Source organism: Schistocerca nitens, chromosome 2 (assembly GCF_023898315.1).
Source record: "Schistocerca nitens isolate TAMUIC-IGC-003100 chromosome 2, iqSchNite1.1, whole genome shotgun sequence".
Lineage (NCBI taxonomy): Eukaryota > Metazoa > Arthropoda > Insecta > Orthoptera > Acrididae > Schistocerca > Schistocerca nitens.
In genome coordinates this window covers 853192483-853218070 of record NC_064615.1, presented here as the reverse complement: position 1 = coordinate 853218070, position 25588 = coordinate 853192483, and the positions used below count along the sequence as shown (strand labels likewise).

The 25588-nt window shown below is 38.1% G+C and overlaps 1 protein-coding gene across 1 annotated transcript in view; it reads left to right on the top strand.

Moving 5' to 3' along the window:
• LOC126235389 (potassium voltage-gated channel protein Shaw-like) overlaps positions 1 to 25545 on the top strand; it is a 295451-nt gene extending 269906 nt beyond the window's left edge. The window contains exons 4-5 of the mRNA XM_049944111.1: positions 588 to 718; positions 25461 to 25545. Coding sequence (XP_049800068.1) covers positions 588 to 700 — 113 coding nt within the window. The 3' untranslated portion in view covers positions 701 to 718; positions 25461 to 25545. The remainder of the gene's footprint in view (positions 1 to 587; positions 719 to 25460) is intronic.
• Positions 25546 to 25588: the final 43 nt, after the last annotated feature.

Below are 25588 nucleotides of genomic sequence, written 5' to 3'. Positions count from 1 at the left end.
ACACACACACACACACACACACACACACACACACACACACACACACACCGCTTCAATGCCATAACTTACGTTAGATGTGGAAAGTCATCTAAGCGTCTGCTACCGCGTGTGTACCATATACAGCGCTACGAAGCGACCAGTATGCACATATAACGGGGTGATTAATATTTTGTCCGGTAAGCTTACTTTAATCTTTGCCACTTCGTTCAGCAAAGAAAGTACGAAAGTAAATTAGCTTAAGCATAAACACAGTCAGAAACAGTAACAACATTATACTAAATGATCGTTTGGTCACTCATTGTAAAGCGTTTGTAAAGTAGGGCGCTAATGCCAAAACAGCTTCAGTTACGCACTTTTCTAAGTTAATAACAGTTATGCTCTCCACTTTGTTAATAACAGTTCCGCTAGACAAAAGCTTTGTAAATATTTGTTGTAGATAATCTAAATCAGCAATTTAACTTAATCACTTAATGTTAGTCATATTGTGCGTTAGCTGTAGAAGCTTTCGCTTTTGTGCCGTCAGTGTTTGTGTGTTTGTCTAACTGTTGCTTTGTTGCGTATGTGTGTGCCTCGTCCATGTGAAACAGCTGAAAACGAGCGTCGAAACTCGACGCTTCGCACCAACGGCACCAGCAAGAGCAGCAGCGGCGCCGCCGTAGCACCCGTTGGCGCGGACCTCAATGGCTCCGCCCCCAACTGAGCACATAGCGAAGCGCCGGTAGTACACTACTTTTTATTCACAAACCCCTCCCTCAGCTTCTCTCCTCCGTAGTCATAGCTAAACATATAAGGGAAGTTCGGCCAAGAGTACGCGTCGCTTAATAGTACAAAGCTTTGCTGTGTTGGCTCCAATTGGCAGAAGACTGGCATTAGCTAGGCATTGTAGCGGAGTGTAGCGTCATAAAATGCGGACATCTTGGGTATTAATGACCGCTTCAGCTGTACTTTGTCCTTTATTATTGGATCACTACCTGTTTCGTGGCACTAAAAGCAACACCTTCAGGTGAACTTCGCTTCTCCGTCCATACGGAGACACGGCCGCGTGTTCTGACATACTGACGGCAAGAAAGTAAACATCTTGCCTATTTGACGGCTCGCGCATGCGCTGATGATGCGCGGGCTTGACCGATTCGGTAAAATGCAGACTTTTCTGTTGCTCCTTTTCTTTCTTTCTTTCGCTTGCGCCTTTGTCCCGCAGTTTGCGCAGGGTCGGCGTGGTTAAATCGGATTTGGCATGTTAATTTGAAGGGGTGGCCGGATGCCCTTCCTGCCGCCACATCGTAGCCCCCCAGGACAGAATCAGTGTACCCCATCTGTCTGCGTCTAGTGTAAATCATGGAAGAGTGTGAATGTGTTTCAAACGTCTGTGAGTCGTGTAACTGAGGCGGAACGTGGGGACCAGCCCGGTATTCACCTAGTGGATGTGGCAAACCGCCTAAAAACCACATCCAGGCTGGCCGGCACTTTGGCCGTTGTCGTTAATCTGCCGGGCGGATTCGATCCGGGGCCGGCGCGCCTACCCGAGTCCAGGAAGCACCGCGTTGGCGCTCTCGGGCCCTACCCTCACGGGTTCTGTTGCTCCTTTACTCCCTCTTGATAACCAGGAAAGAAGGCGTTTTAGTTAGGATCGAAAGCAACGTATGTCCCTCGTAATTTAAGCGGTTTAAATCACACATGCACTGGAATTTCCTTGTCCACGCCTAGCAGCTTTCTGTCAAGTACATTTGTTTATTAGTGTGCCTTTGGGTAAGAATACTCTCCTCTGCAGCTCCAACGGAGAAGGCAGCAAAAGCATCAGAATTTAACTGCCATTTCTGAAAAATAAAACAAAATAGTAGGTTTATGCCAATATAGCCCTAATGTTTACTCGTCAGAGGATTTTGCACCTTTTTGCGTAACGGCAAGAGACGAGACTGTATTTCAGATAACTGAATACAATAACTCGACTAGAGACTTTGATCCAACGAAGGGAACCTACCCAAAAACCCTAAAAGGAGTAGAAGAGTGCTAGACTTCAGTGACGCAAGTGTGCAAGTACACACACCAAAAATTATTGTTAGTTGACAACATGAGGAGGAGGATCCAAAACTCGAAACTCCTCTACTTCTCACCAGTGAAGAATGTTCTCCAACAGAAACAGAATGATGAGGATGAGAAGGAAAATCGAAGGGACGACAGAAAACGAAAATACATTCTCGTGTTGCACGGTTCCGATTTGATGTTACAAACTGTTAAAGATGATAGTGAATGGAAATGAGCGTTTGGCGTCATTGGCCGGGAGGCCCCTTACGGGGCAGGTCCGGCCGCCTTGGTGCAGGTCTTATTACATTCGACGCCACATTGGGCGACCTGCGCGCCAGATGCGGATGAAATGATGATGAAGACAACACAACACCCAGGCCCTGAGCGGAGAAAATCCCCGACCCAACCGGAAATCGAACCCAGACGCCTTAGGACGGCAGTCCGTCACACTGACAATTCAACTATCGCGGTGGACAGGATGATAGTGAAGAGTAATGTATCAATTCGAGGGACCCTTGTCTGGAAACGACCGAGTCGAAAGTTATAAGTGAAAATCTTTATGATACCTCTGACAGTGGAACACATACGGACCCCTACTGGTACTTTCGCTGCTAAGACCATAGGGTTGGGAACATTCAGAGATGGTAGTACGAACCAAACAACAAAAAAGAGTCTAGTAAACATGGACTCTAAAACGATTTCCTTAAGAACTACGAGCACTTGCTCATCTTCCGTGAAACACATCTCGTTCACTGCAAGCTCTTTAGTTTCCATATTTTTGGAGAAGGTAGTGTGGACCAAATCAAGAAAGAAATGACTTTAGACATGGGCTCTAAAGTGTGTACCTTAAGAGCTATGAACACTTGTTCATCTTTGCTACTGTGAAACACATCTCTTCTACTAAAAAAGTATCCATAGCTCTTGAGGTATGCATTTTAGAACTCATGTTTACCAGATATTTTTCATGTGCTGGTCCATACTACCAACTCTGAAAGTTACCTAATCTACAATCTTAGCAACAGCATGTATTCCACTGTTAGGGCTATCAGATTGATTTTCACTTACAACTTTCAACGCAATTGTTTCCAGACCAGTGTCCCTTACATCAAGCGATACATTTGACCTTCTCCATTATCCCTGAAGGTTTGTGACATCATCACAGAATCAGCCTGTATATGCTCTTAGCTCCCTGAATAACATCCCGCAAAGAAAATAAAAATATTGCATTTGCCCAGGGTGTGGGTGCTATTTTGATGATGAATGGATACAATGCCATGAATGCAGAGAGTGGTGGCATGAGGATTACAGATTATGAAGATGTAGTACATTATCCCTGAGACCATTATTGAAGAATCTCATGTGCAAACTCTTTCCTAACTAGGGCATACTCTTATCCACGTGTGCAGCTGAAGTAAGCAGTTTACCCTTTTTGTTTTCTCATTCTTACTGAATATGTCCTACTAGCAAAAATTCATTTACTTTTACTATGATTGTTATATAGGTATTTAAATCATAGATTTGTTTATAAATAATTTACAATAACAGATTAAGTCAGTAGCCAGATTTTTTCCGTAGTTGCGTACTCTTACCTGAATTTCCCCTATGTGTTCCAGGTTTATTTTACAGAGAATTGAAAAATACTGTGTTTGCTCAGCTACAGTAAGTAATTTCCTGTCCCAAACACAGTTGTTGAATTGTGAGGATCTTTATGATACCACTGAACAGTCTTTTCCCCTTCCCTTCGCAGCGATCTCATGATTCAGACATTTGACTGTGATGCGGGAGGAACAGGGTTCAAATCTGTCTAGATCTTCAGATAAAGATTCTCCATGCATCTTTTGCAGGAACATCAAGGTGGTTTATTTGAAAAGGTCATAGCTTCTCTCATCCCACAAGAGTGGGTTCTCCAACTCTGATGACGTCACCATTGATGGGACATTAAACCCAATACTTCCTTTCTTATGAATGTTGATTAGTTAGTGCACTATGTTCATTAACATGAAAATCACTTGGTCATTAAAAGGTGATGGAATGCATGAACATTACTTTGAAAAGCACTGTGGTTATAGGTTGGCATACTGGCATTCATAAGGCCTTAACATCAAATTATTACTAGTAACACTTCTAATGTAATACTGTACACAGAGCAAAATTTTCCAATAAACAATAATTCTGTGGTAAGCAGCTACACAGATCCCTGGGGTACATGCAGCCTGCATCCACAATATGTCTTCCCCAGAGCCTCACTCTTTATAACTTATATAGTTTTAATATTAGCAAATGTTAATAATTTGGTAAAAAGGTTAGGTGTATACAATGCTCTCAACAACAGAACTTTTTGTTTATGACATTGGGGAAACTCAACTTGAAGGGAGGAAGTTTTCAGAACTGAGAGGCATGTTATAAAAGTTACATCTGTTTATAGTTCTAGAACATCTTACTGAAACATCTTTAAAATACCTGATGTTTTGACAACTGTTTCTCACTCATTACTGTCCTTTTTAATTACCAATATTTCTATTTTCTCCAAAAAGGTAGTGAAAAGCAGAATTTAAATGCCATATTTCTAATGACTGGGACTTTAAGAGTGAATTAAAGAATATTCTGTTTGACAACTCCTACTTCTCCATTGAAGAGTATCATATCTTTGATATGCATCTCTTAGGCTACTGTATATAATAATTAATATCTGCTCCTTCATTTTTTTCTAACCTTTCCTTCACTATAAGTGAACCTCTAATCCTGGGATCCAAGTGACCTGCCCATCCTTTTTAATCTCCCCCAACCTATTTCCAGCTGTTTCCCAAGTAAGAAACTAGCAGTACTTGTTCCAAAAGTTAGATGTGTATATATTTTTATGTATCCCTTGTCAGTCCTGAAATTTCCCTTAAAGGTAAGTAACTGCCAGCATTTTAGTCTCAAGTTTTATAGTTTTCTCATTTTCCTATTGATATAATTAATATTAGCATTGAAACAATAATATTTCATATTATTTAGTCAATTCATTGTATTTCATTTAAATGAAAAGTACACTGTCGGCCTTTTGCTCTTTACACATTTCAGAGATCCATTCTAGTGGTTGAGTTAGATGTGATATAAATTCTTGTACATTTTCATTACATCTATCAAATAACTTATTTTATTGTCTTCTTGTAGTACTTGGCATGTTTTCAATTTTTTGTTCATGTAGAAATCTTGCTGTAAATTTCCCTTCTCTTTTCTTATTGGTACAAAGATTTTTCCCAAGCTCTTTCTTCTCTTTTTTCTAGCTTTTATATTTTTTCTGATAACACTGGAAACATGCATTCTGCATAATAAGGCTTGATGTTTGACAACTGGATTAAAAGGCTACTAAAATGATTTAATTCAAAGAAAATTGCAATACTTTGACACTTTTTCTGGAGGGAGCAACTGTACTTGGACAACAGTGAGGAATTGATTTCTTGTGGTTGAAGGTGGAAAATGGATTGTAACAGCAGTGAAGAAACCACACGTTGATGTTAAGACAAAAATTGGTGTATATGAGAGACAAAAACACACAAATTCTAGATCACCACTTTCAGAAACCATTAGTAATAGAAATTACTTGTCATTAAGTGCTATATTAACTAGGTGTTACATTCACTGACAAAACATGGAGCCAAGTGGCTGGAGGAAAAGAAAGCTCTATTTAAACCATAGGAATAGCTTCAATCAAGACATTAGTGTCCATTGCAAGAAATATTGCAGATATCTTTACCAGATCATAAAAAAAGCTGAACCCATGCACAATGCACAAACAGTTCAAAATTCCATGAATAAACCCATAATGTTTTGGAACACTTTTTAGTATGAAATGAATAAACTGGGTGAGACAACTGATACTTAACTCCATGAGAATAGTAACAACAAGACAGATGATATTACATACAAATCCTTACCAACTAGGATTTGTTTTTTTTGCATCTAATTTTATCCTTACATACAGAAAATTTTCTATATTTATTAAGTTGAGCACTAGTTGTAATTTTTTGTTAGTATTATTTACAAAAGTTTCCTGCAATCATTCTTTCTGTCTGCTTTTGTATGAACTGAATCATTCTACATTTGTAAAGGCTCTTCCTCATGATGTAATTTACAAAACAAAATGTGTGAATGAATTAATTTAGTATCCAAAAATACAGCAGAGAACACTAAGAAACAAATTACATTAATTCAAAGCAAGACATCAGTAAACACCTCTAGTGCATTCTAATCAAAATGGCAGTTCATATGTTGATGTTTTCCCGTGGAATGCTCTCTTCCCAAGTTGGAAAGGAATTGATCTTATAATGAGAAACAAGTTGCCCAGGCAGCACTGCATAAATTGAATTATATTTACTGATGGTTGCAGAGCAGACAAAAGAAATGGAGTTAACATCTAACTTGGCTGGAGGAAGTGTGAGTACTAACTAACATGATTAATGGAAAATCATCAACATCTGTAGGTGTCTTTGTCAACCTAGTTAAGGCTGTGACACTTCTTCTTCTGCCCAGGAGTTTTGAAATAAAATAAACTTTGTTTTACTAATGCTGGTGACCTCACTCCATCACTGAATGCCCTGTACAACTATCTGATGTTTACAGCTCAGCTATGCCAAAGAGGTTTTTGTGCACTGTATATCCAGTTCTTCTAAACTGTTCATCAGAAACACTTGTAAACATTCCTAAATAATTATGATGTAGAGCTGATTTCAAATTATGTTAGTCAACACTTGTGAGAATTAAAGTTAGTTTAAATGTTTATAATCCTTAGACGCATGTCCAGTCAGGCTTAACTGACTCACTAAAGTTACATTCTTTAAAGTCTCATTGAAGACATTGTATCTGTAACTAATTATTGTACATCCAACAACTTTTAGTGACGAAGCCTAACATCATTCCCAGTAACTTTATAGGTTAAAGTATCAATGTCTGGCTAGAAATTACATTTAACATGATCCAGGAACAATGACATGGATGTAACAGTTATCTGTTCCCATCAGCATGCTTGATGGGAGGTCCCCTTTGCCTCTCACCATTGGTGGGTCGGGATGCTTGATTTTAGTGAGTATCCATGGCAGGTGTGCCTGTGACTGTCACTTCATGGACATTGTACTTTATTACAATGGTTGTGGTTTGTCTTCTGCCAGTAGACATGTAGCAGCCAGCATGATAGTTACAATGGTTGGATGGAAACACACTGATATCAGTCTCCCTGATAATGGGGTTCGGGGTTGGCCACCAAATCAAGCATTCCGATGCTTTGCGGACTCACCACAATCCACTTCTTAGGCAACAGAAAACTATGTTATCAGACAAATAGCTTATTTGACAAAATAACAAGGTCTAGGCATGTTGTTTGTACTCTACAGTCACAATTGCAACAATCAGGTATGTTTGAACATCCATATCAACCATTAGAACATCAATGTTACAAAACAAGAATCTAATGCTTTGGTCCTTGAGTACAAAAACAGGTACACTTGATATCTGTCAATTACAGCACCATCTCCCAGAAATGGCAAACAATGGTTTGAGTAAAGCACATGTATTTTTTGTGTAGAATCTTAATGTGCAGTAAACATTGGGGGTGGGTTCCCATTTTAAAATTCAAAGTTGACCCCACCCACAAAGGAAGGGTGACTAGCAGGTGGCCAGTTGTAGCACAGACAGCAAGCCCCGTTACTAATATTAACTTTTCACCTAAAACATTTTTTTTTTCATGTGATGCATCATTTTCAAGAGATTTAATTGTCTCAAGTTAAAATGAATGCCCTGTATATAGAGGTTTTAGGTGACGATCTGAGCAGCCCGCGTAGACTGTTTGCTGACTATACTGTCACTTACCATCTGGCGAAGACATCAAAGATTAAAACCAATGGACAAGAAGTCTATAAGTTGTTAAATGTGGCAATTAACACTAAATAATATGAAATGTAAGGTCATCCACACAAGTACTAAAAGGAATCCCTTAAATTTCAGTTACATGATAAATCTACAAACCTAAAGCCTGTCAACTGAACTAAATACTTAGTAATTACAGTCATGAACAAGTTAAATTGGAACAATCACAAAGAAATTTTTGTAGGGAAGGCAAGTCAAAGACTGTGTTTTATTGACAGAAAACATAGAAGATGCAACAGATATACTGAAGAGACTGCCTTCGCTACACTTGTCCGACATCTTCTGGAGCTTCTGTTAAGTATGGGATCCTCACTAGAGAGAACTGACAGAGGACATCAAAAACATTTACAGTAAGACAGCTCATTTTGTGTTACATGAAATATGGGATAGATTTTCATGGATATGATGTGCGAGTTGGCATGGAAATCAGTAAAACGAAGATGTTGTTTGTTGTAGCAAGATGTTTTCATGAAATTTTTTCAATCACCAATTTTGTCCTCTGAATGTGAAAATCCTTTGTTCACATCCATCTACATAGTGAGAAAAGATCATCATAATAAAATAAGAGAAATCAGAGCTAGTGCACAAAGATTTAAATGTTCATATTTCGTATGCTTTGTTCAGGAGTGGAAGCTAGAGATTAGTCTGGAGGTGGTTCAATAAATCCTCTTCCAGATGGTTAAGTGTGAATTGCAGAGAAGTCATGCAGATGTAGATTATCAACATCTACAAAGACTTTCTCCTCCATCAAATAATTCATAGCTTCATTATTTTCAATTATTTTCCAAATAATTATTAACAAACTCCCTTCTACTGCAACATGAATACCATCACCCGTAATTTCTGATGAGCATCCTCTCTGTTGCTTACTGTGTGATCTTCCCGAATCTGAATTGCATTAGCCAAGCCTTCTGATTCAAATTGATTCACAGTCTCTGCTTCTGATGTATTGCAGATACCTATTGCCACTAAACCCATTTTATTCTCCACCAAATCTTACCCAGGCAGCCTTTATCATCATTAAAAATTTCACAGGTACTGTACCTTATGATCCCCCTATCATTGTTTTTACAGCTTCTTATACTCCTCTTTTCACTTTTCTTAAAGCCACCCTCTTTGTGATGATCATCATACCTTGTCTGGTTCTCCTTCCAGCTAGTATTACAGTTCCCATGATCTTCTCTTGTTCACAATTAAAATTTATGTAATCTTTTATTTCTGTCAAAAACTCATTGCTCTGTCCATTGTGTATGTAAATTCAATACTTGCCTGCACTGAGGCTCTGGGGCTATAAATAAGATACCACTGAAGATTCACAAGTAAGCACTTCTTTAATGTGGCAATTATTGTAATGGAATTTAATGGTGTATCCTGAAGACTCAACTGGTTTACTTTGCACTGGTAGATTACCCTCATGTTCCTTTTTCTTTTATCATAATCCAACCCATTTATAAACTCATTCTGCAGATGAGTTTGTTTTGCATCTACACATTATTTGAGTAACAATATTTTTTTTCAAACAGGATGATGTTTACAGATGAGAATTTTGATCTGCCCATGTTTGAATGAAATCTTCTGTACAACATTTAACACACTTATTTTCACACTATCATCCATTCCTATAACCAAACCCTCTTTGCCAGTGGCAAGAAAATCAACAACATGTTACTTTTCCACAAAACAGGCTTATTTTCCACTTTTTCCCCAAAATGATACCTCAATATATTGATAGCTTGCCCTCATATCCACATTACCTATCTTTTATCACTGTTCTAACACCTGTGTTGTGCATACTTCTTCCTCTCCCTCTATCATAAGACCACTGTGGCTTAATTGACTCACTAAAGTTAAATTCTATGAAGTCTCATCAAAGACACTGAATCTACAGCTGTTATTCTAAACCCTCCAATAACTATTGTTGTATGGAGCCTAACACTGCTCCCAGTAACTTCAAAGGTTCAAGCATCATGAGCCAAACACCAAATCCCTCTGAGAGTTCTAGTCATGAACTTATCACTTTCAGCATCAAATAAACACCGTATATCAAAATTCAGTCTCCTATGAGTTACTGTGATTTGCAGCATTTGCATATAATATAAATCTTTGGACATTCTACATACATCTTAATTTTATGCTGACAAAACAACTAGGTCATCTTCCCTACAGGAAAAATTCCCCTCTCTCCAACTGTGTAATGAACTTAGAATTGACATAGCACTTCTAGTTATCACTTAATTAACAATATTAATAACAAATATTTAGTGACACTTGATTTTGATAAAATCATAGATATTCATATTTAATTTAACCTAGGCCTTAGTAAAGTAGTTCATGCTGCTGTGTGTAATATTCTGTTAATTATTTAGCTTCTCAAAAGTAATCAGATATGGTAAATAATGATGTCCTCCTGCCACCTAAGCAAACATATGAAAAGTGTAAGTGAATATAAACTGCCTGACAAAAAAAGTGGGGCACCTAGAAGATACAGTCAGATGTCAATGTAACTTCGTATACATACATACCATTGGCAGGTATGTAAATGATTACAGTTACAATTCTTTTCGATGGGTAGAACAGTCAGCAGAGAGTATTACTATTTTTCATTTATAAACAACAAAAAATCTGGGATAGAATAATGACAATATTATGAAAAGGATAGACTGCTGTGAGCTGCATTTGTGTGAATGTGTGTATGTGTTGTCTATTTCAGAAGGCCTTCTGGCTGAAAGCTTATGTGTTCAATAGTCTCTTAGTTGTGCCTGTCTGTGGCTCAACATCTCCACTATGTGCTGAATAGCAATCTGTCCTTTTCATATGATTATTATTATTATTATTGTTCATATTTATTGTTATTACCAGGCCTGACATGGTGTATAAGTGTGTGCACAATGACAAATGTCGAATTATGAACATGAAGTATACAGAGTTGCCACAGACTCACATGAGACAGTGTTATAAACACATGAGATAATATGAAAGGGCCAAATTATGGGACTACATGTGGTCAGCTGGTTTAATTATGAAATATCCATATTTTGATGTGACAGTGGCCAAATTTTGGACTGTTTTGGGAAGTGAGGACAGGCATACTTGTTATCAAGGTTCCAGTTGACCACATCCTATCACCACAAGGGAGGACTACCATACTATATGAGGTATCTGCGCTAGCAGAATAGAAATGGAGAAAACACAAGTCTGAAAACAGTTTATTGAACTCACCAAAACTAAACAATAACACAATCTCCAAAAAAACAACCAACTTGATCCCAATGCAGATCAACACAAATACAAAATAACAAATAATAATAATAGAAAAGTCCCAACTCTTCACGGGGAGTGAACACAATAAACAATTCTACAATGTCAAGAGGTTTGTTGACTATACCAAGTCCATCTACAATAGATCAGGCAGCTAGAAGAGGCATCTGGCCATAGCTGCCGGGGCGGCAGCTCTGTATCCTTCCAAGTGGTGTGTCAAACTGTGTTTTGCCAGCAGTGCGCTGCCTTATAAAGACTGTTTGTGGATGTATCTGCTGGAACTATTTGTGATCGCATGCCTGGCATATCAAAGTAGTTCCTGGGCTAGCTGCAACCTCTGGTGGAGCTGTTCCGTATGCTCTGAGCAGTCCCTGGAGGCCGTTGATGGAGACCTGGTGTTGTGTTGTGTTGTGGCTGCCAGTAAGTATTTGTGTTGACAACACAGATGACATAGGTTTTCATGGTGAATATACACCCTGTGATGCAGGCATCCCGTGTTGGTTGGATGTGAAGTGGGATGCCAATGCAGTAGGCTCTACGATTTATAAAGTGGGTGGCCGTGGCACAGTATGCCCTTTAACTTGCGTGTCAGCCATGTGAGGACAAGTAATGGACTCTGCAACATTCTGTGTCATCCCGCACCACTGATCAGAGCCTAGCACCAGGCAGACTATGGAAATACATTCCACATGTAGGCCACCATTAACACCACAACACAATCAGCTGTGTTTGCAGCAGTGGCCTGTGGCATGACCAGGAAGCAAGACCTGCTGATGAACAGAATTGCATTGTGTTCAGTGCTGAATCTCAGCTCTACACTACCTCAGCTGACCACCATCAGTGAGTAGAGTCCATTATTCAAATGTTTTGAAGAAGTACAATATCCTGGGGTCATGCTTTGGGAGCCATTGGGTATGACTTCAGATCACAGAGGTTAGTGATTGCAGGAACTCTTATGGCACAATGGTACATCACAGACATCTGTTGATCTCATGCAACATTTTCTTGGTGTCATTTTTCAACAATCCTCATCCATACATGGCACATGTACCTATGAACCTTCTGCATGAGTAACTCCTCTGGGTACCAAGATCTCCAGATCTCTCCCCTGCAGAGCATGTGCACCAGCTCAGTTATCAGCTCCATCTTAGTGCCAGTATCCACAATACCACCTACTGCTTACAATAATTGTGTGTCAGCTTGTCTCAGGGGGGGATACAATGGCTTTGACACCCTTTCCAACTAAATAATATCAGGTGGGATGCAACGCCTTACTAATAAGTGGGTCATACTGCCAAGTTCTTTCTAAACTTAGGTCTAATATGCAAATATTCAGTGCAGTGTACAACAACTTGTGATTGTTTTAGACATATTCTTAATGTGTAAGTGGGAACATCAAAACAACATTTGATATTTATTATTATTTGTACTCCATAATTTATCAGTGTTAGCCAGAATCATGACTGTAATCACCTGTGTTTTTTATCTTCCTGATTGCAATTGGTTTTGTCACCATCCTTTATGAGAACATATTCTTATTTTCTTATGGCTTGGTTAGTAATAAAAACTTTTCATTAATCTCACTTTAGAGAAAACCTAAGTTCACTTGTTTGTAAGTTCCCCAATCATACTGTAATCATTGGTGGAGATTTTAATCGTCCAACAACTAATTGTGAAAATTATAGTTTTGTTAGGGGTGAGTGCAATTAGATGCTCTGTGAAACTTTACTAAATACCTTCTCTGAAAAGTACCTAGAACACATGTTCAGGAACACCACTCATGATGTAAATATATTGGATGTAATGGGAACAAACAAACCTTACCTCTTTGAGGATGTCCACATTCAAACTGGTATCAGTGACCATGACCTGGTTGTGGCAAAAATGATTACCAACTGAAACAAGCAGAAAGATATACCATATTTTCAGTAAACTGGATAAACAATCAGTAGTGCCATATCTCAATGATGAACCTGAAACTTTTAGCACAGGGCAGATGCATGTAGAGGAACTCTGACTCAAGTTTAAAGGAATATTGACTATACACTGGACAGATGTGCATGCAGTAGAACAGTTCACAATGAGAGGGAACCTCCGTGGTATACAATCATTGTAAAGAAACAGAGATTACTGCATAATAGGCATAAAACAAAGTGTGAGACTAAAGATGGAGAGATGCTGAATAAAATGCATTTGGCTGTCAAGAGAGCAATGTGTGATGCCTTCAATGATTACCATACCAGAATATTGTCAAGTGATCTTTCACAGAACCCAAAGAAATCCTGGTCATGTTTAAAGGCTGTTAGTGGCACCAAAGTTAGTGTCCATTCCCTAATGAATGAGACAGGAACTGAAATTGACAGTAGCAAAGTGAAAGCTGAACTGCTTAACTTCATTTTCAAATGTTCCAATACAAGGAAAAACCCAGGAGAATAGTTCCAATGTAATCCTGGAATCCCTGTCAGATTCTATGCTGAATTTGTGGCTGAGTTAGCCCACCTTCTAATTATAACCTATCATATATCCCTCAAACTAAAAAACCATGACCAGTTCTTGGAAAAATTCATATGTCACACCTGTCTACAAGAAGGGTAATAGAAATGATTCACAAAATTACTGTCCAATATCCTTGACATCGATTTGTGTGGAATCTTAGAACATATTCTGTACTCAGACATAATGAGGTATCTTGAACAGGACGACCTCCTCAATGCCAACCTGTACGGATTTCAAAAACATCAATCAAGTGAAACCCAACTCGCACTTTTCTCACGTGACATACTGCAAGCTTCAGAACAAGGTAGTCAAGTAGATGCTGTATGTCTTGATTGGCATTTGACTCAATATCACACCTATGCTTATTGTCAAAAGTACAATCAAATGGGGTGTCAAGTGAAATTTGTGACTGGAGTGAGGGCTTTTTGGTAGGGAGAACACAACACATTATCTTGCATGGAGAGGCATCAGCAGATGTAGTAGTAACTTCAGGTGTGCTACAGGGAAATGTGTTGGAATGCTTTCTGTTCATGTTGTATATTAATGACCTATCAGGCATTTTGCAGGTGATACAATTATCTATAATGAAGTACCATATGAAAGAAGCTGTGTAAATCTTCAGTCAGATCTTGGTAAGACGTCGAAGTGGTACAGAGATTGGCTACGTGCTTTAAATTTTCAGAAATGTAAAGTTTTGGACTTCACAAAATGAAAAAATCATAATATCCTATAACTATAATGTCAAAGAGTCACTCTTAGAATTAGCCAACTCATACAAGTACCTGTGTGTACCATCTTGTAGGAATATGAAATGGAATAACCACATAGGACATAGATTCAGCTGTGGGTAAAGCAATCAATCTGCAAAGGAGAATGTTTAAAAATCTCTCATGCAACTGGTTCTAGAATATCGCTCATGTGTGTGGGACACATACCATATAGGACTAACAGGGGATATTCAACTTACACAGACAATGGTAGCATGAATGGTCACAAGTTTGTTTAATCCATGGAGGAGTGTTACAGAGATACTAAAGGAATTCATCTGGAAGACTCTTGAAGATATATGTAAAGTATCCCAAGAAAATCTGTTAATAAAGATTCAAGAAGCAGCTTTAAATGATTACTCTAGAAATGTTGTAGTACTACAACCCCCTGTCTGCTCCCCCCCTCCCCCTCCTCCCCCCCCTCCCTCCCACATGTTGCTCACACAGGGTTCATGTAGATAACATCTGAATAATTACTGCATGCACAGAAGCATTTCAACAATCATTCTTCTTGCACTCTGTGGAATGGAACAGGATGAAACCCTAAGAACTGGTACAATGGGATGTACCCTCTGCCATGCACCTCATCATGGTTTACAAAGTATATGTGTAGATGTAGAATGACCCACATGCACAGAAACTGTGAAATTACTTGTTGCATCCATGTAGTTAACAGAAGCCCATTCTTATAGGCATCAAATGAAGGGCTTATTTCAATAGTGGTACAAGTCCATTTTAGTTCATATTGAGATACAGAGTCCTAAAGTTAAATGAGTGCTGAAAAATCTGCAGTTGAGATACCAGAAATATTCAAGCATATGGCTTCTTGTTAGAGATGAACCTTTCTTTCTGTTTGTTTGGCTCATTAATTTCAGAAGAATTATAGACAGAAAAGTGGAGGTGGTGGACTTGTACCACTATTGAAATAAGCCCTTCAAATATTCTTTGTTACCCCCATCCCCTTTTTTTACTTTATTTTGTTTTCATAGTCAGCTTTCAATTATCTCTTATTTTTCAGTCAAAGGATCCTTGATATACACCCTAAGCAATCAAAGCTACAAAATATCTTCGCTTACCTTCCATTATTATTTAGCATCCCATTAAGTGATATGATTTTTCTGTCAAGAATGCCTAAGGTTTCATTTTTCTGTTAACTAATAACAGAAGTATCACATTTACTCTGTTTCCTCAAAATTTTATATTATTTCCAGTCATTTTCATAATTATATTTATCACTGTTGTCATACATCAATACTGATTTGAAGAATGTTTCATCAAGACAGATACAGAATTTGCTTCTGGCTTAGGAGAAATGAAAGCATTTTGTACCTGTCATGTAGCACTTTATGAGACACCAAAATACCAATGTAAAGTTATTTTATGAAAAATCAGGTACACACTGATTGCATATCTTCTACTTGAAATAACTGCATTGAAACACTTACAATATGTTCCTGCAGTTATCTCCAGTGTTAAGCCATCACTAATGCCTGATCTCTGTCATAACACTGTGAATGACAAAAAGAGATGAGAATTAAGTATTGATCTTCCATGAGACTCATCTGCAATTAAATATTAGCAGTCTGCATTTGTAAAAGAGTAATCTTGGCATAAAATTATGTTGTTGAGGGTATGTAGTAATAATTTAAAATAATCAACAGTAGATGTGAAATAAATTAACATTATTGAACAGTTCCTTTAAAAAAATTCAGTTCAAGACCATAGTCAATGTGTGGCAGCAAAAAAGTAAACACTTTATCTGAGAGTGAAGATACAGTCAAAGAAAAGGGGATGAACTTGAACTTTATAGTACATTTTGCATTTGCAGGGTGATTTTTTCCACTGTGTACAAACTCTATGAATTGACTGATGAAAGGGTACAGAACAAAAAAGTTCTAATGAACTTATGTCCACAAACGCATGATGTCCTTTCTCGAGACCATTTATTCAGTCAGACATTGTTACAGAGGCTGTGACTTAATATGCACTGTATCAAGGAGCCACAATTATATTATGTGTTCAAAACGGTTTCCATGTGCCTCAACACATGCGTGTACATGCCTTAGCATGTTCCATCTCACATGCTCACATTGGCCGGGCTGCATCCGAACAGTGCCAAAGACACCATGAATATGCTTCTCCATGTCTCCACATGTGGAATGAGCTCTACGTGCACAATACTTCTGAGAAAGCCCCATAATCATAAATCACATGGGTTGAGATCTGGTGAATGACCAGGCCATGCAACTGGAGCCCCTTGTCTGATCCATTGACCAGGGAAGACACGATTGAGATGTGTCTGCATGGTAATGGTGGACTGGGCTCTAGCACCATCATGTAGCAGTCACATAACCTTTCAAATCATCAATGGCACTTCTTCCAGCAGTGGAGGCAAAGTCACTCACAAGAAATGCTGATAGTTCTGGCCTGTTAGGTGACATGGAAGGAAGACTGGTCACAAAATATGGTCACCAATTATCCTAGCTCACACATTCCAGCTGCAGTGATGCTGATAATTCACTGTCATCATACCATGGAGGTTGTGAATACTATCCTACAGATGACTGTTATGAAAGCTGAACATACCACTCCACATAAAGGTGGCCTCATCTGTGAATTGGGTGGATAACACAGATCTCAGAGAATCATGGTCACCTGGTGAAGAAACATGTGACAAAACTGCTCTTGATGTGGAAAGGCTGTCATTAGTAAGCCCTGCACATGCTGAAAGTGATGAAGGTAGTAGTAATTGTCATGGGGAATGTTCCAAAAAGCAGTCTGGCCTACCCTATACTGGCAGGCCAACTTTGTGGTGTTGACATGCCAGTTGCCATCCACAGTGTTAATCACATCTTCCTCCAAATCCAGTGTCAGAATATTTAGGGTATGTCCATGACTTCCTGCTTACTGAAACAACCCTGTCTTAGACAAATGGTGGAAGACTGTTGCAGACATTGAATGTTGTGGTTTTTGTCAGCAGGGATAGGTCTCCTGATACAAACTTGCAACCCGTTGCCCATTGCCATTTGCCTTTCTGTAGGTAAACTCCATGTTGACAAGCTCTCAATTCAATACAGAGCCACTGTGTACAATGCTGTATCATATCCACTACAAGTTGAATCATCAAGGGAAGTCAACCAGACACAACATTACCAATTACAATTGCAGGAGATGGTGCTTGGGCATGACGTATGAGGAACAGTACCACCCTCTAGGAGGAAACCCTGCACACTGTAACTGTGGCTGCATGATACAGTGTGTATTAGAACACAGTATCTCTAACAAAGTATGATTGAATAAATGGTCTCTAGCATGGAAACTGTACATTTCTGGACATAAGTTCATTAGACCTATTCCTGTATGCTCTCATCAATCAATCCCTAGAGTTTGCACATGGTGGAAACAATTACCCAGCATAATGAGTGTGTGTAAACACAATACTAATGTTGGACACTTTACATGGTTGATTACTCTCAAAACACATAAAGTAATAGAAAATCTAAACTTAAAACCATCCTGGTTATAAAGTACAATAAATTATTCATTCATTCACACATCATAAGTTCCATCATGACAGAGAACCTTGCAATCTATGGAACAAGTCAAGTTATATCCTAATAGGTAGAAGCAGCCACTGTACGCTACTTCTGTAAAGTATACTGACAACAAACAATGACTAGTTCTGATCTATGCATGTTGCTAATCAATAGAATTACTTTTTCTACAGGATGATTTGAAAGGTTGTGCACAAACTGAAGGCATTTGTAATGGAGTCAAAATACAGCATTTTAGGAGTATAAATGTGTGGTCTTAGAAGTAATCCTGAGCCAAAGGAAGCTTTGAATGGTCAGGAACAACAATGACAGTCAATGGACATGCACCTTAATTTCAACAAGGACGATGCACAATTTACTCAACAGTGCTGTGCATTACAGGATATGTTCAAACAGGCAATTATCATATTAAATAAAAGCATAACATGAGACTATGCAGGCTTTCCCAGCGTAATAAGTCTTGAAAGTCCCTTCAGGTTTGCTGCCGGATCCTAAAATCAACTTAACTCAAGTTGATTTTAGGATCTGGCAGCAAACCCTAAGAGACTTTCAAAAGCATAACATCTTTGTAGAAAATCTGCCACATTCTATCATGTACAAAAGGCATTTCCTGAATCTTGTTGAATGCTGCAGCCTTCTTGGCAAGAAGTGTTTCTTTGTCAGGGACTGGTGTCACATGCATGAGTCTTTTAATATGCTCCCATTAAAAAAATCAAAAGGCGACAGATCATGGGAGTGAGGTGGCCTTGCCATTAAACCTCCCCTTAGGCTCCAGTGACTGAGATTTTTGGTGCTGAGTACATCAGGTACTTGCACAGAAAGGTGATTAGATGTTCTGTATAACTGCTGCTAACTGTATGTACACAGAAATAGTACACTATCTTTGCAGAACAAACGGCACATCTGCAAATTCTTTTTATGCCTGATATTCCAAAGCTTTTGCTGGTTCAGGATTATTTCTGAAGTTCATATTCCAAAATTGTATCTCAGTTCCTCCATCAGCTCCTTCAATTTGTATGCAATCTTTGGAAACCAATTTGTATAGGTCTATTGTGAAATAAGTGAGATAATACACAAGAGTAGGAATATTGCATTCCAGACCAGATATTAATGTGGCATAACAAATTACATAGAATAGATTTCATTCAGAGGGATAAAAGAAGATGAAAGCAGAAACTGGAGAAATAATAAAAATGAATTGAGTCAGCAGCTTATTGTATCTTTAAAACCAAGAGTTTAATTGGAACTTATTTGTCACTGACATGAAATTTTGATTAAAAAGTGGCTCGTAAGAAGACTTCCTGAGAAATGCATCATAAGTATACTGAAAATTTGACTTGACATGATGACTCTCAACTTACAGTAATGATAAAACACTAGGTTTAATGTGGTAGATTATCAGTTTGCTGTATAAAACCTTTTAGAATTATAGCAGCATTGGAGATTAATCTGTATGTATACTTAGAGAAGAACCAACATATTTGTTAGTACAATAATTCTCAATCATATTCATTCATTGACTCATCATGATCCTCAACACCCACTTGCCATTTGCCTGGAGCTCGTACTAGGATCCATCTTGATATCTCGTAGAAGCTGGTCCTCCAAATCTGGTAGAAACTCAGTCTGGCACCTCCCAGCACATTCGTCTGTCTGAGAGGGTCCACAATGACACAAACTCCCAAAGAGAACTTTAAATGTTGTGTGATGTGGTTGGTGTCTGTGAGGGTAATTGTTTTGATTTAGCTGTGCTGCCTCTCGGCTATTTCCATCTGGTTGGCTGTACATAAACACCATCTTGGCTTGTTTTCAACATGAATGCCAGACCATTCTGCTGCTTACAGTGTGCTGTATCAGCCACACATAACAAACACATGGCATGTGGCAAGAGAAACTGCCATTCTTCAGTGCCATGGCAATGATGTATTTTTGGACGCATGTTCACAGGACATGTTTTTCTCCATTTCAAGTCAGGAATCAGTCTGTGCAGTTTGTCTATTTAATTAATGTTCACCCAAATCTGTGTACCTCAGAAGAAAAACAACTACTTTGAAGAAGGACATTGTTCCTCATATTATAAAATTCAGCTGCTATTTTTATCTAATATTTAAAAACTAACATTTATACAATTTTACACAGACCACTATTGACTGTCTATATAAGTAAAGATCCTTTTAATTCAAAGTCCCTGAGAAAGAAATACTTCTCATCAGGATATGAGGATGGCTGCAGCATCTAATGATCTTCATGTGATGCTCGTTGCAGATGATAGACTGTGCCAGATTTTACATAAAGATACAATACGATATTGTAGTGCCTGTATTATTCCGAATTATGATGCAATGTTCCTTCGGACATGCATGCATGTCTGAAGGAACTGGTGCCACAGTGACTGCAGCCGTCATGAAATACATGAATGTATTTGCAGTTGTGAATATGGACAACCATCAGCTGTATAATGGATTGGCAACAATGAAAATTTGTGCCAAACCAGGACTCAAACTCATATTTCCCGCTTATGGTTAGAAGTCTCCTTGTCATTCGGCTGTCTGAGTATGACTACCAGCCAGTACCAAACTTCTATATGACATCAACTATGTGTCTACAACCTGTACTTGTACATCCATTACATGTATTCTATAAGGGAGACATTTAACTTCAAAGTCACTCATCTGGTGTCAGTGGAAAAATACAATATTGCACCACCTATGTTATCCATAAACATGAAGTTGGAGTCTGGCCATGAATCATGCTCAAATAACCTAACAGTAAGGTGAACACCTGTGATAAGTGGTAAATTTCAGTTCAAGTCCTGGTCCAGCACAAATTGTTACTGTCATCATTCCAACTGATGGTTGTCCATATTTGCAACTATAAATACATTTTGTGTATTTTTATGAAAATGTTATGCTTTTACTAAATATGATGACTGCTGTTTTGAACACCTGGAGAATTTACATCCTTGAATATGAATATTTTGATAAATTATACAAAGAATGGCCAATGAGATTTTATTTTGCCTTGTTTTTTGAATATATGGGGACTTTTTATTTCCAGAGTGCTGTATACTTGTCATCAGTAAAAGCCATTTTGCACCAGAATATAAAACTCAATTCCAAAGCCTAAACAGGGATGTTTAGTCCATACATTATTATTTCTAGTATTTTAGTTCTGAATTGCACAATTCATCCTACCTTCAGTCAGTATTAATCAAAAACATTACTGGGGAAAATATGTATGCGTATGTAGTGTATTAATCCCTAAACATCCAGACACATGCACCTTCACAACAGCATGACGCACAGTGATGCTTTTTGTTGATGAGTGGTTTTCCACACTGGCAGGAGTGAATAGGAGGAGCAGGGAAGGGGAGAAGGAAGGGAAAGGAGGAAGTTGGAGGATGAAGGGGGAAGACGAAGGGGGAGTGGGGTTCATAGTCATGATACTGCCACAGAAAAGCATTAATAAAGCATGGGAAAGAGCCATTATTATTATTATTATTATTATTATTATTATTATTATTATTATTAAAGGACAAACTGTTGACCGGTGTGTTGCAGCTGAAAATGAGCAAGATATACAGAGGAAGGTGAAAATACAGAGATAATGAGCAACACAATTGAGGGGGGAAATGTAGCTCAGAGAATCTAGAAAAATGAGGACTTAAAATGTGACATTGACAAAATATGGTGAAAAGGAAGGTAGAGTTATGGAGGAAAGGTAAGTACAAGGTTTGGACACAGGAGGAGTGGTGCCGAAATTGGTGGCAGAAAAAAGTTAAGGGTAGGAAGAGAGAGAGACTTGCAGGAGCTTAGGTTCAGAAGAATGCAAGAACAGAGGATATGCAGTAAATAAAATTCTCACTTACTCAAAAAACATGTGTACTAAAGCACCTATGAAGTCATTGGTGTTAAGGTCTGTAGCATGTTCAGCAAATGGATGTTTCTGTTTCTTATCAACCATAGCATGATGCGGGCCATTCACCCGGGTAGGCATCTGTTTTGTTAACATTCCCACATTGAACACTCCCCAGTAAGTGTAGCACCATTTGTATATTTATTATTTATTCAAGTTACCTGCATCGACTCCACAATTTGGAGGGAAATTTTGACCCAAAAATGGCTGAATGTCATGACACAAGGACAATGAAGCAAGAACAACATGTGATGTACAAGTTTAACGTTTATTGCTGTACATCAAATGTTGCCCTCATGTCAATTTCCCATCATATTTTAATCTTGTAACAGTTTATAATTTTTCTTGGCAGTTATGGTTTTTTGTGATAACTTATGTAAAAGCAGGTACGACATGATGTATCTGTGATAATTTTCCTGCTGTTTCCTGTCAGTTCAGTACCAAAACTGGTAGCAAAATAAAAAGTAACATTATTACGGATAGCACAGTATTATGTTTTTGTTTTTTTAAATTTGTGCATGCTGTTGATCATTGCCTAAGCTAGTCAGTTATCTCCACATTTCTTGACTCTTGTTAATGACATCCTGATGTTCTAAGGAATTTAAAAACATAAATGTCTGAGGAGTATTCAGTAAGTAATGCAATACTTTTTTTTCTGAAAGCAAGTTTGCTTTATTAAATATTCTAATGCACCATATTATTTCCCACTCTTTTGGCTACAAAAACCTATTCTTCATCATAATCTCCATTGAGCAAGTTTGCTTTATTAAATATTCTAATGCACCATATTATTTCCCACTCTTTTGGCTACAAAAACCTATTCTTCATCATAATCTCCATTCAATGCAATGGCCTTATGTCACATTACTGTGAGGGTCTCTATGCCTGCATAGTACCACTTTACTGGTTGACATCAGAGCCAGTGACATGCTGCAACTACACTTTAAATGCGAACATTTTTAGGTTAGGCTTTACCGTGACTGTTACTGACATTAAATGAAACAATAAGTTCACTGTTACCAGTCACCGTTTTATTTATTTCCACGATGCGTTTCGAAGGTTTAAACCTCCATCATCGGGTGGATTTACATTAGTAAGTATTACATTTGTGTGTGTGTTGTGTTACGATTTTTGGAGGAACTTGTGGCACCTGTGATCACTGAAGGTACTGTAGTTTACTTATTTAATATTTACCATTAGATATCAGTTTAATTTTTCGTCAAAAGTTATCCTAAACCATATTCTGAAATAGTGTCTCGTTTCTCTACTAGGCAGTGCCACAAGTTCCTCCAAAAATCGTAACACAACACACACACAAATGTAATACTTACTAATGTAAATCCACCCGATGATGGAGGTTTAAACCTTCGAAACGCGTCGTGGAAATAAATAAAACGGTGACTGGTAACAGTGAACTTACTGCAACTATAACCTGCCCTCAGCATTCATGTACTGCTTCCTGTAGAGTACATCCTTCATTGAGGCAAATGGATGGAAGTTGGAAGGTGGTAGATCCAGGCTGTAAGATAGATGAGAAAAAACAGTCCAATTAATTCTTATGAGCTCCTCTCAAGGCACAGAATTGTATGAGGCCTTATGTTGTCTTGGATTTGCAATTTTGTGGTGACAAACACAGTGAAGCCATTTCTTCAATATCCTGAAGGTAATGAAATACACTTCAGAGTCCATCATTGGATTTGCAATTTTGTGGTGACAAACACAGTGAAGCCATTTCTTCAATATCCTGAAGGTAATGAAATACACTTCAGAGTCCATCATTGCACTACAAGAGAATGCATCAAACAGAATAACCCCTTCAGAGTCCCAAAAGACCATTGCTACAATTATACCAACTAATGGTGTGGCTTTGAACTTTTTTTCTGAAAGAGAGGTTGTGTGGCACCACTCCATAGATTGCCATTTTGTTTCCAATTTGAATTCTGTACAAATGGTTCTCCACTACTCTTTATAGTCTTCTGTTAGGTAGTAAGGATCTCAAGCCGGCACACACACTTTTGAGTGCCCCAACTGGTGTAAGAGTGTGTCAGTGCTACCAACAGAATCATCCAGTAGAGCAGTGAGGTGTTTTATTGTGATCTGTGGATCACCTTGAATGAGTGTGTCTGCACATTACAACATTGCAGGGGTCACAGCTGTGTGCGGCTGACTGGCATAACAAAAATGGGGCAGGTTTACATGAACTTGTGATAATGAAAGGCTCCTCACCCGATGACTGACCATGTTTTTGTTCACTGCCAGGTCACTATCAACACTCTGCAATCACTTACGAATATCTGCAATGCTCTGGTTTACCAGACAGCTCTCTGTTTGGAACATACCGCCATTACAGATGCCATTTTGAAGGCTACATGTAGTGCTGCCACCTAGCAGAACTTCATGAAACTATCGGGCTAAGGCAGGAACATTCCATGATGTCCCATAGCAACACACACACACACACACACACATTATTTTAAAAAGTCTAAGGAGTAGATCTTGATATTACCTATTCAAATAATTTCTGTGGAGTAACTGTTGTACAAAATGTTTTTTATTTTGTTTTTAAAGTGGTTCTCATTGTTTATCAACAACTTTATTTAATTCTCTAGGAAGATGTTTGGCTGCATATTGTGCCTCTTTGTGTGGCACAGTCAGCTAAATCATGGATTTTGGAGAGTATTTTATTTCTAGTGTTGTATTTCTGAACACTAGTGGTGTTTTAAAATTCTGAACTATGGCCCATATCATATCAATGACCATTTGTTGCCAAACTCTTTGCTATATGCCTAGCTGTATAAACAGCAATTTTCAAAATGCTGTGTACAACAAATAATTCTTTTTGAATATTTCATGCACCAAATACCTTGTGTGAGTATTATACAGATTTCTCAACAACGCAAGCAGATCAATAACATTGCTTTCTAATTCAACGTCTTGTCAACATAAGTACCCACACAAAAATATTTAGCATGGTATGTAAAATACAATTATTCATAAAGTTCTACTGTCGTTAACAGAACCACAACATACATTACAATGATCTGTACAAACAGTACTTGTGCTTTGATTAAGAAAAATTCTGTACATGAAAAAGATGATTTTTGCATAATGTAGTATTGTCATAAGGTTCTGTCCTTTTATGATACTAAAAAGTGCCTGATAATGTGTACAAACATGCGTAACATAACTAATATTTCAAATGGAATTTGTAAGAATAGCATAGCAGTCCCATGAAGTGGAATAATTTGTGTGTGTGTGTGTGTGTGTGTGTGTGTGTGTGTGTGTGTGTACCATTTAAATTTATTGTCAATAGCTTATGATTAAGAATAGTTTACAATTAAGAATAATGCTTTAGTGAATCTTCTGAATACAACTGCATTTCAACATACAAGTTATCTTCAGGTTACCTTCAATCAGCTACCACTACTTTGATGGTTTTTTTCCTCGACATTACAGAAATTTCTACCTTTAATTATTTTGATCTGTGAAAACTAAACAATTTTTCAGGTTTAAAAAATAATATCTGTTTATTATTGAATTTCAGCAACGGCTGCCGCAGGTGTTGCCCTCACTATGAGTTTCAATCCAAATGGGGTAGGCAGAGTCACTGTCAACAAGATACTTTCAACGAATTCTGAATCCACTCCTACTGCCAGTTCACAGATCGTTAAG